At 49.7% G+C, this 17184-nt stretch overlaps 1 protein-coding gene across 1 annotated transcript in view; it reads right to left on the bottom strand.

Moving 5' to 3' along the window:
- Positions 1-17184, bottom strand: part of MYO5B (myosin VB) — a 335175-nt gene that overhangs the window by 105416 nt on the left and 212575 nt on the right. Inside the window, exons 11-12 of the mRNA XM_032422730.1 lie at positions 7280-7361; positions 6631-6771 (exon numbers count right to left, since the gene is read on the bottom strand). Of these exons, the coding sequence (XP_032278621.1) occupies positions 6631-6771; positions 7280-7361 (223 nt within the window). The remainder of the gene's footprint in view (positions 1-6630; positions 6772-7279; positions 7362-17184) is intronic.

Genomic DNA, 17184 nt, shown 5'->3' with positions numbered 1-17184 from the left:
TTCTGAAGGGCAGCCCTGCTTTCAGTACCTTCAGAGCTGGCTTCAAAAGTGAAGTTGAAAATACAACACAGAGTCACTGTAACCACCGTTCAAATTGTCCAGGATGATGGTCCTCCTCCAGGGGGGAGGTGTGCCCTCCGCCATCATCCTTGAAGACCACTGCACACAGCCGTTCCTCAGTTATGCCTCACAACTGGGCCTGCCCTTTATTACTTTATATTGTATGTTTGGACGAGGCAGGGTTGAAGGTGACCCTTACAACAGCCATTTAAAAAGGGTTTTGTTTAGTAAACCAACAAAATCTGTGGCATAAGAAAAATGCCTACACACTTAAGAACAAATTTCTCAGTAAGTAAGCAAACCAGATTTTTCTCCATATTCAATTTAGTGTGACCATTATTGAATACCCAGTGCTAAGTGCTGTAGGTAATTCAAGAAAAGAAAACTTTTTGACAGAGGCTATTAATTGTGTTGAGCAGACAAAATACATTGGATTCTCAGCACTCTTATGTACACTGTTTTCTTTGGTCTTCAAGCATTCTGTGTTTAGAAACGGCAGGTACAGGGGAAGGAAAGGATCAGCCACGCAGGGCTGTTGGAGTTGAGGCCAGAGGACAGAAACCCAGCAGACCCACCAGTGGCAGGACCAGGGCAGACAACAGGAAAGGTAGGATGTGAAGACAAGACTCACTTAGGTCAACACACTTGCCAGCTTCCAAAATCATCTTGTCCTGACAATGAGAAACTGGACTTGTTAGTAGACTTCGTAATCCTACATCTTCCCTAATTCAGCCTGGCATGAATCAGTGACCAAAGCAGGAAAACGACATGTACCCATATTTCCTGACAAGGGCATTGTTTCTTAACCACCACCCTCAGCCTTCTTTGAGGCTCAATGGAAAGTAAGGGCCAGTAGGAATTAACAATTAAGATTCTCAGATAATATTAACAGCGAATGCCCATGGCACTTATTGGTCAATTTTCCATAATTTTAGATATATAGACTCATTTAATCCTCACAAGAATCCTATCAGCTAGGCACTATGTTTATACAGTTTTACTGATGAAGAAATGGACACAGAGAGGTTCGGTAACTTGCCCAAGGTCACACAGCTGGGAAGCAGCAGAGCTGGGGTTCAAACTGGGCCAGGTTGGCTCCTGGAGCATATGCTCCCTGCTACTGTGCTTTCCTGCCTGACAAGAGAGGTTTAAAAGCAGCCACGAAGATGGGGTTAGATGGAAGGCACTTATCTCCAAAAAAGATTCGAACCAAGCATAGGAAGAAGAAAGCAAATCTTGTATTTTGATAAAATCTGGGTTGTGGTATCAGTAGCTCTGGAATGTGCTGGATCAAATCCTTTAAAAAATACTACACGTGGCCTTCCTCTCTTCTCAAAATAACATGAAGAGGAGCCTGGATCCTAGCTCTGTCCTCATCTACGTGGGGACTGTCCCATTCAAAAGCACAGGTTTGAATGCATATGAAATGCCCAGAATAGGCCAATCTTTAAAGACAGCAAAAAGAGAGGCTGCCTAGGGTGGGGGGGAGAGGGGGAGTAACTGTGGGGGAGGGGCTCTGCAGGAAGGGGGTGGGGAGTGAGTGCAGGGGCGGGGGAGAGTGACTGCTAATGGGTTCAGCTATTGTGGCACGACTCTGAACAGACTAACCAGCGATTGTAGATTTTCAATGAGTGAATTTTAGGGTATGTTAACTGCATCGCAAAAAAGCTGTTAAAACGCATTAATGCCTGATTTTACTCTTTGTTATTGAAATTATAAAATTAAAATAAGGAAGAGGGCGAGTTCTCAGGCTCCCCAAGCCCCTCTCCCCCAACAGCCTGCATTATAAGCCCAGGGGCTCAGGTGCTCGGTGGCACCAGGGGCAGAGACGGTGCCCTCTCGGACTCCTTCCTTTGCTCCTGGCTGCCACCCCCAATGCCTGTTCCAGGATTTTACTTTTCCACCCTCACAATATGCCCCTCTGTGCGCTCAGCAAAACACCAATTCCAGACCAACCCAACTACCCGTGGGTCCGTCCTCACACCTGGGTGGCTGAGACCACATGTCAACTCCTCTCTCCTTCATCAAATCCTGCTGGTCATTTAATATCATTCAGTATTACTGCCAAAAAAAAAATGCCATCACGTTTCACCATGAGCGGGCATCTCTGTGGATGAGGACACTGCCCAGATCTAAGCGGGGAGCTGGCCTCAACGACTCCCCTCTCTCCAGGGCTGGTCTCTGAGCTTCCCTGTTGACAGGACCATCATTCCCCTCCTGGCCTCTCTCTCTCCCAGTGTCCAAGCAGCCCCCTCTTGCACAGGACGCATTTCCTCGAGGGTGCCAACCAAGCGGGAAATCCGAGGCCTGCTTTACATCCAGAAACTCCCGAGCATCCACAGCTGCCAGCCCCTCCTCCCTACACTTCTCCCCACCTGGGGCCTGTGCACTCACCCCTGCCTCCTGCGGCCACGTCCACCTGCCTTTCCTTTCACCAGCCTCCTGTCACAGTCATGCCTGCCATGGGGGAGGGGGTCAAACCTACCACCTCTGCTACCTCACCTCATCTCCCCACTAAGTCGCAGAAGCTAGGCTGCTGCCCAGACAGCTCACCGACCAAATTCTCTGACCCACAGGCTTGCTGCCAAAGGCGGGGGCCCCTGGAGCCCCTGTGCACCTCCCAGCAACTCTCTGTCTTCCCTGCCTGGACCACATGAGGAAGCCTCTCTCCATCTCTCTTCTCTACCTCGCTTCCACATGGCAGTCGGCGAAGTCCATGAGAAATTATTCACATCCGATCACACCTGTCCCTGCCTCCCAGCCCCGAGTCCCCGGAGCCTTCAGAGTCAAGTCCAAACGCCCTCTCTGGACAGAGCCTCCCATTCTGATGGTTCTTGCTTTACCAGCTTCATGGGCCACCACCACAGGGTCTGGACAGTCCGGGCCACTTCAAGTTCTCTCGGTGTGACACTCCCGTTGTGCAGAATGGCACCCCCACTTCCAACCTCTCTGCTTCAACGGCCCTTTGGGGGAGGCTTCTCCCCACAACACTTTCTCCTCAGTCACCTCGTCCTGAGCGTTCCCACTCTGTCACCGTGGGGATGGCTGCAGCGCTTGCCTGAGCCCTCGAGGTGCGCTGCGTGAAGGGCAGGGACTCAGGCCGTCACACAGGAACGTGGGGTTTTTGCCGGGCAGGTGCACGAGCAGAGGTGCGAAGGCCCCTTCACCTCCCTCCCTCTCTGGTTTCAACCTGTTCACAAGCACACAGGACAAGGAGACCTCCGGGGCAACAGACCACGAACCCTTGAGCTTAATACCGAGTAAAGTCTCCTGCGAGCGGGCTGGACCCAGGCGAGGAAGCAGAAGAGCCTTCAGGATCCTGCCCCTCCGCTGCCTCAACAGCGAGGTGCAGAAGGTCTGCCCCCGCTGCCGGCTCTTCAGGCCGGCTCCCTAAGACAAAGGAATCCTACTCACCCGGGGCAGAACCTGCCTCCTGCCTCGGGACTGCCCTGTGGGTCCCCAACACCCACTCCCCAAACTGAGAGCATCTGTAGTGTTACTCGCAAGCATTGCTTCCAGGGGCCAAGGTATCGCTTTCAGAAAATCCCTGCTGATGCCAACCTGTCACATCCGAGGAACCATGCGCTGACCTCTCCTGTCCCATCAGCCCTAACTCGTGGTTTCCTCCGAGAGCGAGGGCAGAGAACGCCCGGTCTGAATGTGGGGTACGTCGTGCAGCAGCCTTAGAGAGCACGGGGGACGGGAGAGGTTTAAGAGCAGCCTGGAAATAAACATTTCCTGTAAGCAAACACCCTGTGTCCTGCCCCCTTGGTTACTGATGGAGCAGCTGTGGTTCGTGGCGTGGACGGAGGCTGACTACAAATCCAGGACTATAAAAAGGCTTTTCCACCTGAAGGAGCCCTGGGTGGTTTAACTCCTGCTCCGTGAGCACCCCTGCAGCTGCAGGCACCCATCACGGGCTCCGTGGCCACCCCGCCTCCATATTTCTAATTTAAATCCCAGCTCACTGGCTCTGCCTGCCGCTGTGTGTCTTCTCCAGGAAAAGTGATTTTCCCAGTGGCTGCTTTTATAGCACGAATCTAATCCTTCATGTGGCTTTGTGTCCCGTCACATGGGGGTCACAGAACCCAATTCTTCACGGTGCAGTCCCCATTCTTCGTTCTCATTCTGCAGCGTGCGTCTCAGCCTCAGCGGAGGAAAGGAACTCCGTCTGAGGCAGCACTGCAGCCCCACAGGACAGTCCTGAGGGCCACCACGTCGCCTAGGTATGGCCAACTCCGGGGGACCCCCTCCCCCGCTCAGGCTCAGAGCCAGGGCGCTTCCAAAGGGTGCAGCAGGCTTCCCTATCTTGTAGCGTTGGGCTCATTGCAGTAGGATCTCCCTACAGGGAAACACACCCTTTTAAGGCGTAGAAGGCCATGAGGTCTGACAAAGGTCCCGCCTCCTGTTGGTTCGCCCTCTATATGCTCCGAGCAGCCGTATCACATCGCACTGAATCACTCTCAACTCCCAGAGCACTTAGCTCTGGGAGGAAAAGGCTCCACACCGGGGTTTTGTAGTCCTCCTTAATGAGGTGCTCGCGTTGCCCACCACTCCACTTTTCCGCTGAGGATCTCCCACCACCCTGGGAACCACCGGCTCCCCAAGCCCGTAGGACTCCGGTTTCCCCTGGCTGGCTTGCCTCCCACCCTCTGGACAGCAGTCTGAGGTCCCTGCACCTGTGTTCCTACCACTCTGACTTGACATTCCTGGGACCTGTCCCCTTGGGCAGTGGCACCCTCAGATCCTCAAACCAGAAGCCAAAGCAAACCCAGCCCATGTGGTCCTTGATTGTCTGCTAAAGGCAGGATAAATCACTGGAAATCAATTAGGCAGCTGCTTGATTCACAGAATCCATCATCCCGAAGCATTAGGCATTTTTCTAAGAGGTGTGTGTACACAAGGAAGGGGAGACCATGCCCCGGGGCTTTATGTGACAGCGCTTAGAAGAGCTAAGGTAGAGCAGTGCAAGATAAACCACCTACTTCGTGTGCCTCCTCAGAGCCTCATCGGGTCTTAAGCTTCACCCCTGGGGAGGGGACTGAGGAGCTGGAGTCCTGGAGCCAGCGCCCGGGGTGGACACAGGACACGGTGGTGCTTTTGGGGCTGGGGTGTGGGGCAGGAGGAGAAGGTTGCCGATAGGAGCACGCATGACACTGGAGGAGGGGAGCAGGGCCCCGCTGAGCATCAAAGCGGGCTGTTGGCAGCAGATGCTGAACCCAGAGGGTGAGTGAGTGGGGACCACAGGGCACGGGGAGGGGAACAACACTCAAGAGTTGGGGCCATGATTTCGGTCATTTAGCCAGCTGTGCTCAATGCAGGGACCAGTGTCCTATCAGCTTTACTGCTACCTCACAAGCTGAGCACGCCTAGGCACATGCCTGCCACACTGAGGAATGAGCCCTGCCCGCAGCTGACTCAGGACAAAGCCCACAGCTCTAAAGAAATGCTAAAAACTGTGAGGAATGAAGATGCACAAGACTGTGGATTTCAGCATATTTCACTCCCTCTTCTACTGTTCCATTAACCATTCCTTTCCACTGTCAAAGACAATGAAATAGGAGTACCCTCCTAGAAGGGAGGCACCTCCTTCTCCAAACCATCAAGCCTCACTCAGTCCTTCACAGGCAAGATGTGGGAGGCCAGAAAATAAGAGCAACCAGGTTTTTTCCTTGCAATACCCAGAATCGTGTGGTTTATACACGTTTCGATGTGAGTTTCCACTGCTGGAGGAATGTACCCTCTTATCAGCAACCACCAAACTGGGTGAAATGCTGAAGATCATCGGATCCAACCCCTACTAATTCATAGAGCAGGAAATGGAAGGCCAAAGAAGTTAGGTGATCAATAGAACCCAGATCCTCGGGGCGCCTGGGTGGCTCAGTCAGTTAGGCGTCTGCCTTTGGCTCAGGTCGTGGTCTCGGGGCCCTGGGATCGAGCCCCACGTTGGGCTCCCTGTTCAGTTGGGAGCCTGCTTCTCCCCCTCCCTCTGCCCCTACCCCCCCTCTCATGCTCTCAAGTATATAGATCTTAAAAATAAAATAAAACCCAGATCCTCCTGGCCCACATTTCCAAGGCTGCCTGGCTCTCCCCATGCTGGCCATTCAGGACATTCCTGTCCTACAAAGTAGAATCCACAAAAACCTAGATGGGGGGAACCTATGGACCTCATCTGCCACCAAGCTTGCAGCTCTATCACTCATAATGCATCTGGCATGACAAATATGCCCCTGGGCTCTTGATCTTCACTCTCTGGGGATGCCTGTCTAGAAGTTGGGGTCTTTCTCTCAGTACCTAGGATATCTGGGGCACCAAATCCACACCACCGTTCTATTGTGTCAATCCATACCATCCATTCTCTGCCAAGAGAAGTACACATTCATCAACACAGTTACCTTCTAGCGTGTAGAATGGACACCAAAGTTTCTCTCAGCACACTAAAGGTGGGCTAACTGCACATGCAATCCCAGCTCTGAGACCTCCCATGCTCCCTTGCAGCACACAGCTGTCCCCAGCACCTCCCCCAACCCTGGAACTGAACTAATACAACAAGTGCATCATCAGTTTTACCTTACACTCTTCATCCAACAAGTCCAAGATGCCCAGCTTTGCTTCTATGAGGTCAATACAAGGTTGATTATCATAAAAATCAATCAAGGTCCAGGGGATCTGCTCCTTCATATATTCTTCTTGCTCTAGTTTGAATACATGCTACGGTAAGAAGCGAAAGGTCAAGGTTAGTGAACTGCAGGCACATCTCGACGTTCATCTCCCCTGAGCTTCAACCACATGAGCTTGGAGTCCCAGAGAAGGGTGTATACCCATCAGAAAAGGTTTGGGCACGAAGTCACAGTTGTGACTGCAGAAAAGGAGCTAGGTTAGGTGACCCCCATTTCCATGGGAGCCCTTCTCTAGAATATTCTAGTAATCAACTGGTTTGCAGTTCGGCAAATACCCCAGAAGCCCAGGATCAGGAGGCATGGGAGTCAAAACCAAGGGGAGGATCATTTACCCTCTCAACCCAGCTGCCCCATCCAGACTTCCTCCCGAGCAGCAGGGACTGCCTTCCCAAAGCTGGGGCACCACCAAGACACTAAGAGAAGGCTGGGGCGGAGCTAGCGCCCGCTGACACTGGATGGAAGAGAAGTGCCCCAGGCTGTTGCTCCCAGGGCAAGAGGTATCCGCACCCCTACACCCCAGGTGCAGGAGCCGAGCCTACCGAGTTGAATTGCTGCTGCAGCTTCTCGTTGGCATAGTTGATACAGAACTGCTCAAAGCTGTTGACCTCAAAGGTCTCAAACCTGCAGAATGGAAAGGGAGGACAAAGGGGCATTCGTCTTACTGAAGGAATCACTGGAACTTCCAACAAGGCCACTCTCATCTCCTCTCCGCCCCCATCCAGCTCCACCCTCAACTCCAGCACAGAAGTCCCTGAGGGGGTACCTTTTTCCAATTCACACAAAGGCCCCTCATGGGCTGGCAGCATCCCCCCAACCAACACAAATGACTATTTAACCAATCCCCTATTATAGGACATTTTGGTTCTTTTCCGGATTTTTAGCTGCTATCAATGCTGGCAAATGTTGTATATACATCTTTGAATTCACGAATCTTTCTGTAGGACGCTATCATCCTAGCAGAATCACCATGTCAGAATATGGTTTCTTAAAAGGTAGAAGAAAATTAACTTCCAGAAAGGTGGAACTAATTCATGTTATCACCCCACACCCACCCCAGCCTCCCAATGCATGCAAGTGTGTCTGGTTGTCCTAGTACTGGTTAAGGAGGTTTTGTTTTTTGAATTCATCTTCATGAAGTTCGAGTTTACACACAATTCGATGACAATCAGATGTGCAGCTTAGAAACTGGCAGGAGGTGGGGAGAACTGATTTGGGGGAAGGTGTACAAGACCCAAGGTAGGAAGTCAGGAAGGCAATTATTACTGCAGTAATGCTCCCAGAAGACCCAATTGGGGCGTGACTTAAGCTGGTGGTGACTGAGTAATGAAAAAGGATCTAAAGACACTAAGGGAGGGAAAAATGAGAGGGCTTCAAGCGACCAATGGGGCACGGAGGCGAGATTCACTCACACAACCGAACAGACGTGGTAAAGCTCGCCAAGCCAGAACAGTCTAGCAGGATCAGCGGCGTTAGCTACAAATGAGTGGGGCCATTTTGTACACTGGGCAGAGTCATCAGGCCGAGGCAGTGGAGGGGCAGAAATGCAGGAGGAAGAGGAGGCTTCTCCTCATTCACACCACTGTTGGAATGAGCACCTACTGAGAGCTCAGCCCCAGAAGCTTCAGGAACTCTCACTCACTCAGTGCCACAACAATGCCATTCTACAAGTGGAAGAGACTAAGGCATGGGGAGATTGAATAATCTGTTCCAAATCAGAGTCAGTATGCAGAAGAGCCAAAATGCGAACCAGACCGTGATTTCTGAGGGCCACATTCTTAAGAAAAATTTCATTAAGAAAAGGAGAAAAAGATCAGGGAAGGGCAGTGGACAGGATACTTCCCAGGAGCATCAACAAGGTGCCTGGGGTGGTGGTGGGGGGGCACAGGCTTCAACCTCCCCCATAACCTTAAGTTTTATCCCCTCATTCTTCAGTATAGGCAAATGAATTTTCTCAATCTCATATAAAATTATGCCAGTCTTCCCCAATAGATTGTACTCCCTAATTACCACTCCTAAATAGAAATGTCGGCGCTGCGGGCTGGTGGTATTGGAGAGGCTGCACCCAATAAAGAATAAATGCATCAGACAGCCAACAGGGCCATGTCAGTGCCCAGAAAACATCGGGCTTCTCCCACCTCTCGCGCCCACCTCCCCCGCCAAGGTGTGAGACATGGAGAAGTGGAGAGTCATTTTGAGATCAAAGGAGTCAACTGTTTGGAGACGACCATATTAAAAAACAGCCTTTGGTCATACCCACATAGGAGAAATAATTGTAAGTTAATAAAAGAAGACCAAAGATGCAATGTCCAGGTAGGAGCTGCGCTCCCGGGCATGCAAGAGACGGCACCGTGCCAGTTGTCCTGCTGCACTGGGGGCCCCCTCAGTCCAGGTGATGGCCCTAGACACGGACTTCTGTCACTTAGAACCTCACTTCCTCCCCCACCCCCATCGCACCCCAACACAGGTTGCTGACACCAGCAAACCCCCAGAGGAAGCTTAATAAAACCTACAGGAAAGATAAAAGAGTCACCCCAGCAACTGGCCAGATAATAGCGATCGGGTGTTCGTGCAGGGCTTGCACTGAGCTCCACAGATAAAGGATTCGAGTATCTCCCACTTGTCATTTCTTAAAGGTTTATGTTGGTAGCACTCCACCAAGACCATTCTCATTAATTTGAGATGGCCTAAAATTAGCTCACAATTTCCCTATTTCTAAGATAGGATCTGGTAACAATTCCTCCGCCATCTAGTGTAATTACTGTCATGTCTGCTGAAGGGCCAGAGATGAATGAGGGGTCTGGGGAGCTTGGACATTGTCTAAAAGATAACAGACCTCAGAAAGGCACAGCCAGGGAGATAGGGCAACTTCTCTACAATAGGATTATATCTGTAGTAATTCTTCCCATCACCAGAGATGATTTTCTAAAATAAACACAATGGATCAATTTATAGTTCACAACATTAAACTGTCACAAAGAAATTTATATACTAGAGGGAATTGGATTTCTCCTGTACAATCAATGTTGAGAATATTTAGACCAGAATCCTTGGGTGGGAGAAAGGAAAAACAGTAAGACTTGATGCTGAGACCCAAGGTCTGTATTCTTGGTGGTACAAACATCACCCCTACCTTCACTAGCCTCCTATCCCCGAAACGTCGAAGAGGATAGAATTTCCTTCTGGCTCTGCTCCAATTTCAGGGTGTGGTAAGGGCCACAAATGTCCCTAAAAATAAGGTAGTGTCTGCTGGAAAGTGAAACTGCAATAAAACGAGGTCAACCAGGCCCTCTGAGTTAATTATTAACCTCCACAAACCTCTTGCTCCAGAGCAGAGGCCATGCGAGGCTTTTAAGGGCTGGGAAACAGCTCTTCCCCTGGAGCATGGCTCAAAGGAACCCAGCTTCTTAGCTCAGTCTCCTCTCTCTTACCAAGACCATGCTCTACCCTTCTACCAAAGGTCAAATGACAAAATATGGGTTGTAGGTTGGATATAGAGGGGGGGCTGCCAGGGAATGATTATTAAAAGTTGGACAAGTCCTCCAGGACTTTCCCTCCTGAAGCCCATGAAACCTCACAAGGGCACCCTGTGGTCTGTTCACGAGGCCAGCCCCTCTGATCTCTTTACTAAATAATCTGGGGATGCTGGCCATACCCTTGAACTCTGTTCTTATGCTTCTCTGTGCCTAGATGCTCCCACACAGGATTTGGTCTTCAGGTAGGGCACAGTACTAGGTGCTGCTCACATCCCAAGGCCAAGAACGGTTATTCTTCTGGAGGACCTAAGTCCCTTTACTTTGCAGTGTGCTCCAATTCCCTGCTCCTCTTTGTGCCAGGAACCCCGGTGTGGGACAGAAAAATGCCGACCATATGGAAATCCTCTCCCAGCCCATCAGTCAACTGTCTCAAGAACTGCAAGGGCTGCAAAACAGCTATCAGGAAGACCACAGGAACCCAGTATATGCAACCTCCCAAGGAACAGAGATTTGGTGCGTTATAGGACTTTAATGGTGGGTGAGCTCATAGGGGTGACAGCACGGACAGAGAGAACTGTGACTTTTATCTGAGCCTTAAGAATATGTATGGGTGTCTGGCTCTAGGCACACTCCCAAGAGCTATGTCAGAGAAATTCTGGAAGGTTGAGATGGACTTTAGGGCAATCTGAGTTACAAGGCTCTCCCAGGAGACTCAAAGATTCCAGGGCAAACCCAATGGCTTCAGGGATCTGCTAGATCTGACAATACTGGGGCCAGCCATGCATGTTTACACTGAAGATGACATGTCCAGGGATCTCCTGGGCTGCTCACATCTGGTCCACTGTTTATAGGCTGGAAGGAAAATGTCATGGACTTTTCCCCCTCCATTCACCACAAAACCTTTTCATACTGGTCAGAGAGGAGCTAGGTAGTCTTCTCTGAGTAACTAAATTGGAACTATAAAATTAAGTCTATTTTGAAGATGGAGACCAAGAAAACAAAATATCCATTAAAATGAAGGTAAACAGTGGGCCTAAGAAATTTAAGATATATCATTAAAGGCAACTTAGGTATAGTAGGAAGTATTATATACAAAGACCTCTTACAACAACAAAAAGCAAGTAACAAAAAATGGGCAAAGGACTTGAACATTTTTCCAAAGACAATATATGAATGGCCAAGACGCATATGAAAAATGATCATCACCACTAATTGTTGGAGAAATGCAAATCAAAACCACAAGGAGAGATTACTTCATACCTCTTAGGATAGCTACGACCAAAAAACCCCCAAAATAACAAGTTTTGTCAAGAATGTGGAGAAATCAAAACCCTTGTGCACTATTGATAGGAATGCAAGGTGGTGCAGTCACTATGGGAAACAATCTGCAGGTTCCTCAAAAAGTTAAAAATAGAATTGCCATACAATCCAGCAATCTCACTTCCGGGTATATGTTGAAAAGAGATATTTGCGCACCCTTGTTCATTGTAGCATTGTTCACAACAGCTCAGAGGTAAAGGAAACCCAAACATCCATCAGCAGAAGAGTGGGTAAACAAAATGTGGTGTATACACACACTGGAGCATTATTCAGCTTTAAAAAAGGAAATTCTGTCACAGGCTGCAACACGGATGAGTCTTGAGGACCTTGTGCTAACAGAAGTCAGTCACAAAAAGATAAATGTTATAGGATTCCACTTACATAGGCATCTAACGTAGTCCTAAGTCACAGAAACAGTGTTGAATGGTGGTTGCCAGGGGCTGGTGGGAGGGGAAAAATGGGAGCTGTTCAATGGGTATAAAGTTTCAGTTTTCCAACACGAAAGAGCTCTGGAGTTCTGCTGTGCAACAATGTGAATATACTTACCACCACTGAACTGTACATTTAAAAATGGGTAAGACGGGGGGTGCCTGGTGACTCAGTCAGTTAAGCGGCTGCCTTCAACTCGGGTCGTGATCCCAGGATCTTGGGATCAAGCCCCGTGTCAGGCTCCCTGCTCAGTGGGGAGTCTGCCCCTCCCCACCCCGCTCATTCTCTCTCTCCCTCTCTCAAATAAATAAATAAAATCTTTCCAAAAAATGGTTACAATGCTAAGTTTTATGTTAGGTGCTTTTCCAGCTACAGTTTTAAAAAATTATTTAAAAAAAAACCGTATTGTTAAAAAGCACTGAGTAGAGATGGATGCTAGCTTAAAGTCAGGAAATACCACAAGAAACAGAAAATAATGTCAGAACGGAGGATAGAAAATCCCAGCAAACCCATTTCCTGCCTCCTGGGGCCCACCCCGCTCCTCTCCACCGCTCCCCCTCACTGTTCCTCAGCATGAGGCGCGAATCTCCACCCTGCCTTCCTCCACGCGTCTCCTAGGCCAACTGTCCTCAGCAAGACCGGGCTGGCCCCAGCCAAAGCCCCTGCTACCCTGGCATGTCTAAGGCTCAAGGCAAAAACAAATAAATGCCTTTTCCCCTAAATTGAAGCCGTCTATTTCTTTTTGCCTCGAGGAGGGGAGAGGAATGAAGGGTTCCAATTCCAATTCCAATTCCTCAAGCCTGGAGAGGCAAGCACTGGTTAATGTAACATGAAAAGGAAAGCCCGGCCAAAAGTTGCCCAGCTCTGTCCTATTAATTTCCATCCCCCGCCTGGTAAGAAACACCCACAGGCAGCAGGCAGCGTTGCGGATCCTTACTGAAGGGAAAGAGATGGTCTCAGGTCGGCCACATTGCTCCGTGGGTGTTGCTTGCTTTGCACTTTTTGGAGCTGAGGCAGGGGAGCAAGTTGTAGGGAAACCATCCTTCTTGCCAAGACACCGGGTGTCAGGAAACGGTCAGGAGAACCTTGGGGCCTGGCCTCTGAGCAGCGGCTCACCACAGTTGTGCCATTTATCTGGGGGTTCACAGCTTTTTCTACTGTCCGAACCACCAGTAAGAACATGTTAAGGGGGGTACCTACGGGTGATGCTGGTTCATGCACTGTTGTCTTATCTACAAGAAATGAGTCTTCACTCTGATTCTGTAGTAACATTTACAACATTTACAGAAAATTCTGGAGCGGCTCACCCACCCTAGAGAACCCTTTTCAGTTGTTTCTAGAAGGAGCTTGACTAGTGAGCCAATAACTTCCTGAATAGGGGCTAGAGTTCATCTGGGGACAGTTATCCCAGTAATTACTAATTAGTGTCTACTTGCTGGGGAGGGGGTGGCAATCCCACTCTCATTTGCTAGCTTCACGCATTTGTAACCTGATTAAGAGGGAGATAATTCCTTATTCCTTTCTTCCTAATGAATGGGGTTGAATGTATTCAGAAGCACACCATCCTTCCCATTCTTTCTAGCGTTCATACACCGCTCTTTTTGCTCACAGATGACAAGAAGACAATCAAAGACTTTAGGTCATCCCAAGGGCATCTACGTGCACCATGTCTCCCCGTCCTAGGGCTGAGACACAATGAGACCGTGGGGAGATGGTCCCTCCCTCTCGCCCTCTCTACTGTTTGGTGGTCAGGGATTTGCGTAGAAAACTCAAAAAATAAAAAATAGTGCTGGAGTTTTCTGATGCCATGGAGGATGAATTCCTCCTTCCAACCACTTCCCATAGTTACATTGGGAATGAAGTGTAAAGACAGGAATCAGTTTGGAATTGGGGGGTTGGGTGGAGAAGACAAGTGGAAGAGTGTCAGATGTGACACCCATCCCAGATAACGCAGGGATGGCCACATTAAAAATAAAAAAACCCAGTGGCTTTCTGGAAGGCATCTGAGTCCATCGGAAAAGAGACAGACACCAGGATTGCAAAAGGGAGAGGACAGTAAATAGCTCAATGCAAGGGCAGCACAGACTTCCACCCAACGTTGTCATTTTCTTCCAGATGAAAAAATGATGTCACTGACCCAACGGAGCAGAAACAGTACCACCAAGGTCCAAGTGCCCTGCTTGCCTGTGGTGAAGTTTTTGGTTTTAACCTCCTACGAGTTCATTACATACCCTCTGGCCAGAAGAGAGAACCTAGGCCAGCGCAAATTTTTACAGTAATTTCTCGGCAGACTCGAACTGCTGAGGAGCATGCTTACAGACATTCAGGGAAAGTCTCTAAGTGCTTTCTTGGCAACAGATGGCCCATATAGAGAGCCAGCTCGTCAACTCTGAGCCCACCCCGTATCTAACTTGCCATCTTGAACTCTGCCAAAAGGGCAGGAACATGGCACTACATTGAGCATATGGAGGAATAGGACATTAGATCTCTGCAAGAGGAGAGTGCATTGCTTTGCAAACAGGACCACTTTGGGGCACAGTGTGAAAAAGGAAATGAGCTCCTAAGAACAAACAAGGATTTAAAAAAGAGAAAATAAAACAGCATAGCATGTCTGAAGGAAGCACAAAGGGTAGGAAACGTCTCAAGTACGCCAGTCCGTGGCCCTACAGCAGGACTCTGCTCTCACCGGACAGCTGTTGGATGTCCCAGAGGAAGCCACAGCTGCTCCAAGAGGAGGGGGGATGCACAGGTCAGGAGACAGAGTTCTCCGGCCTCCCACCTCACCACGGGCCCAATCAACTCAAACCACAGACAAGCCTTCCATGAAATCAGTTTCTCCCCTCTGTGCAGTCACAGGACTTGAGAGAGAACAGACTCAACAATGAAAAAGTAAACGGCAAATAGAAGCACAAAATCCAGCTTGCACGAGCCCAGCTGGTGTCTCCAGACCCAGCAGCGTGACACGCCAGCAAGGAGCAAAGCCTTTCACTGCGGATGCCCGGGAAGGGATGAGCATCTCTGTGATGCACGGCGCCCCGAAGACAGCAGGGAACCATAACAGAGGTGAGCAGCGGAAGCACGGAAGTCACGACGTTTTCACATGCTGCTCACAACACTGAGCCTGCCTGTTCGTCTTCCCAGATCAGAAACACAGTAAATTAGATTCTTGCCCAGGTACAGTCAGGGAATCGGGTCAAATGCTGTAGCCGGAGTTTCTCTGGGTCTTACTTCAGAAGGGAACACTAAAGGTCAGGTTTTTGGGGGGGAACCTAATTTCCTGAAAATACTCATGACAGAGAGAATAACGGAATTACAGACAGTGAAGAGGTAGGTTCCCAGGGTATGGACTGGCCTATGCTCTCCACAGAGAAACAGGAGGGGCTGAGCACAAAGCAGGCACTCAGCGGCCAAGAGGAGAAATGCCCCGTACCCGGTTGCTCAGATAAAACCCTGAAGCACCCTGAGGAAGACGCATCCTCCTGTTCCCCGCTCTCGGGTGATGCTCCACTGCTGGTTCACCAGCTATGAGGTTTCCCTTCCACACTTGGCTTTTTCCTACCATCGCAACAGTGCTCCCGTTCCCAAAGGTGCTGCCCCCACCTCCCGTATTTTACTCCCTCCCTTTAAAAGATCCAGTTCAAACCCCACCTTCCACACGAAGCTTTCCCTGATGGTGCCAACGAGCATGCCCTCTCCTGACTCGATACTCAGCCCACACTGAGTGTCCAAACCCTCAAGTGGACTCTGCTCTTTCTTCTGTTGCCTCATTGTATTATGTAGCTCACGTATGGGCCTTAGTTCTTCAGCAGGCCTTTGTGACACCAGAAATCAAGTTTCCTTCTTCCATGTCCTCCACACCCTGCAACACGGTTTGATTTGAAACCCGACAGTGAACGAGAGCAGCAGAGATGTAACTAGAACAGCCTATCTTTGCATGGGGACGTGGCTGCTTCTAGGAGGTTCTCTTTGCTCTAGTCTCAACATAAGGCAAGTTCTCAGCTCATCAGCCCACCAAGCAGCTGTTTCCACTACAGCAGCCCTGTTCTTACAACTCTGCACTTCCGTGGGTCTGAATTTCTATTTTAAGACAGAAGCCATAACCTTCTGTGATATAAAGACCCAGGAGGATTCAATCTATTATTGGCTTAAAGAAGGCAAGACACTGATCATAAAAGATGTGCAAAGGAGGCTGCAAACCAGGACATATAATTTCAAAGAACTCTAGAAGGATCTGGGAAGAACCTGAGAGAGACTGTGGCTCAGCACTTTACTTCAAGCTATCGAAACAAACACCAGAAAGAGGCTGTGATCTGTGGAGCGTCATCCAGCGAGCTGGGGCCAACGTGAGTTGCACCACCTGTCTCCTGACGCCTAGTCACGTAGACTTTCCGCTGAGCCAGGTTGCCTCTCCCTGAAAAAGATGCTGTTATAAATAAGTCCTTGCTGTTAGGCTGGAATTCTGGAAGGAAGAGAAGCCTCAAGAATGACCACACACAAGTCTTAGAGTGCTGGGCAAAATCATGGTATTATAATAACCATCGTGATAGGGAATACAGTGAATGAGGTCAGATGGTAGATTTGAATAAAACAGCTGAGACACAGGGCTCCTGGGTGGCTCAGTTGGTTAAGCGACTGCCTTTGGCTCAGGTCATGATCCTGGAGTCCTGGGATCGAGTCCCGCGTCAGGCTCCCTGCTCAGCAGGGAGTCTGCTTCTCCCTCTGACCCTCCCCCCCTCATATGCTCTCTCTCTCTCATTCTCTCTCTCAAATAAATAAAATCTTTAAAGAAAAAAAAAAAAAAACAGCTGAGACACAAAGCCTGAAATTGCGTTCAGAGCAGCTTCCGGTCCAATGTTGGGCAAGACCCTTCCCTCTCTGGGCCTGTTTCCCAGTTGTGAAGAAGGGTGTGTACGGGGCTTCTCCATGGAGGAGCTACTGGGGTTTTGGAACTCTTCTTTGGAACTGTCCTCCATGTTTTCGGACACCTAGCATCCCGGACCTCAGGCCACTAGGTGCCAGTAGAGACCCCAGTCACTGTGACAACAAAAAATGCTCCCACATGTCACATCCCTGGTTGAGAATCGGGAAGCCTGGGGAGCTTCTCCAAGGCCCCCTGCCAACTCTGAAATGCTAGCAGGAAGACACACCTGGGGCTCAGATGGGTAAGCGTCTGCCTTCAGCTCAGGTCAGGATCCCAGGGTCCTGGGATCGAGCTCTGCGTC

Source organism: Phoca vitulina, unplaced genomic scaffold, assembly GCF_004348235.1.
Source record: "Phoca vitulina isolate PV1807 unplaced genomic scaffold, GSC_HSeal_1.0 scaffold27, whole genome shotgun sequence".
NCBI lineage: Eukaryota > Metazoa > Chordata > Mammalia > Carnivora > Phocidae > Phoca > Phoca vitulina.
This window is presented reverse-complemented; position numbering and strand designations above follow the sequence as displayed.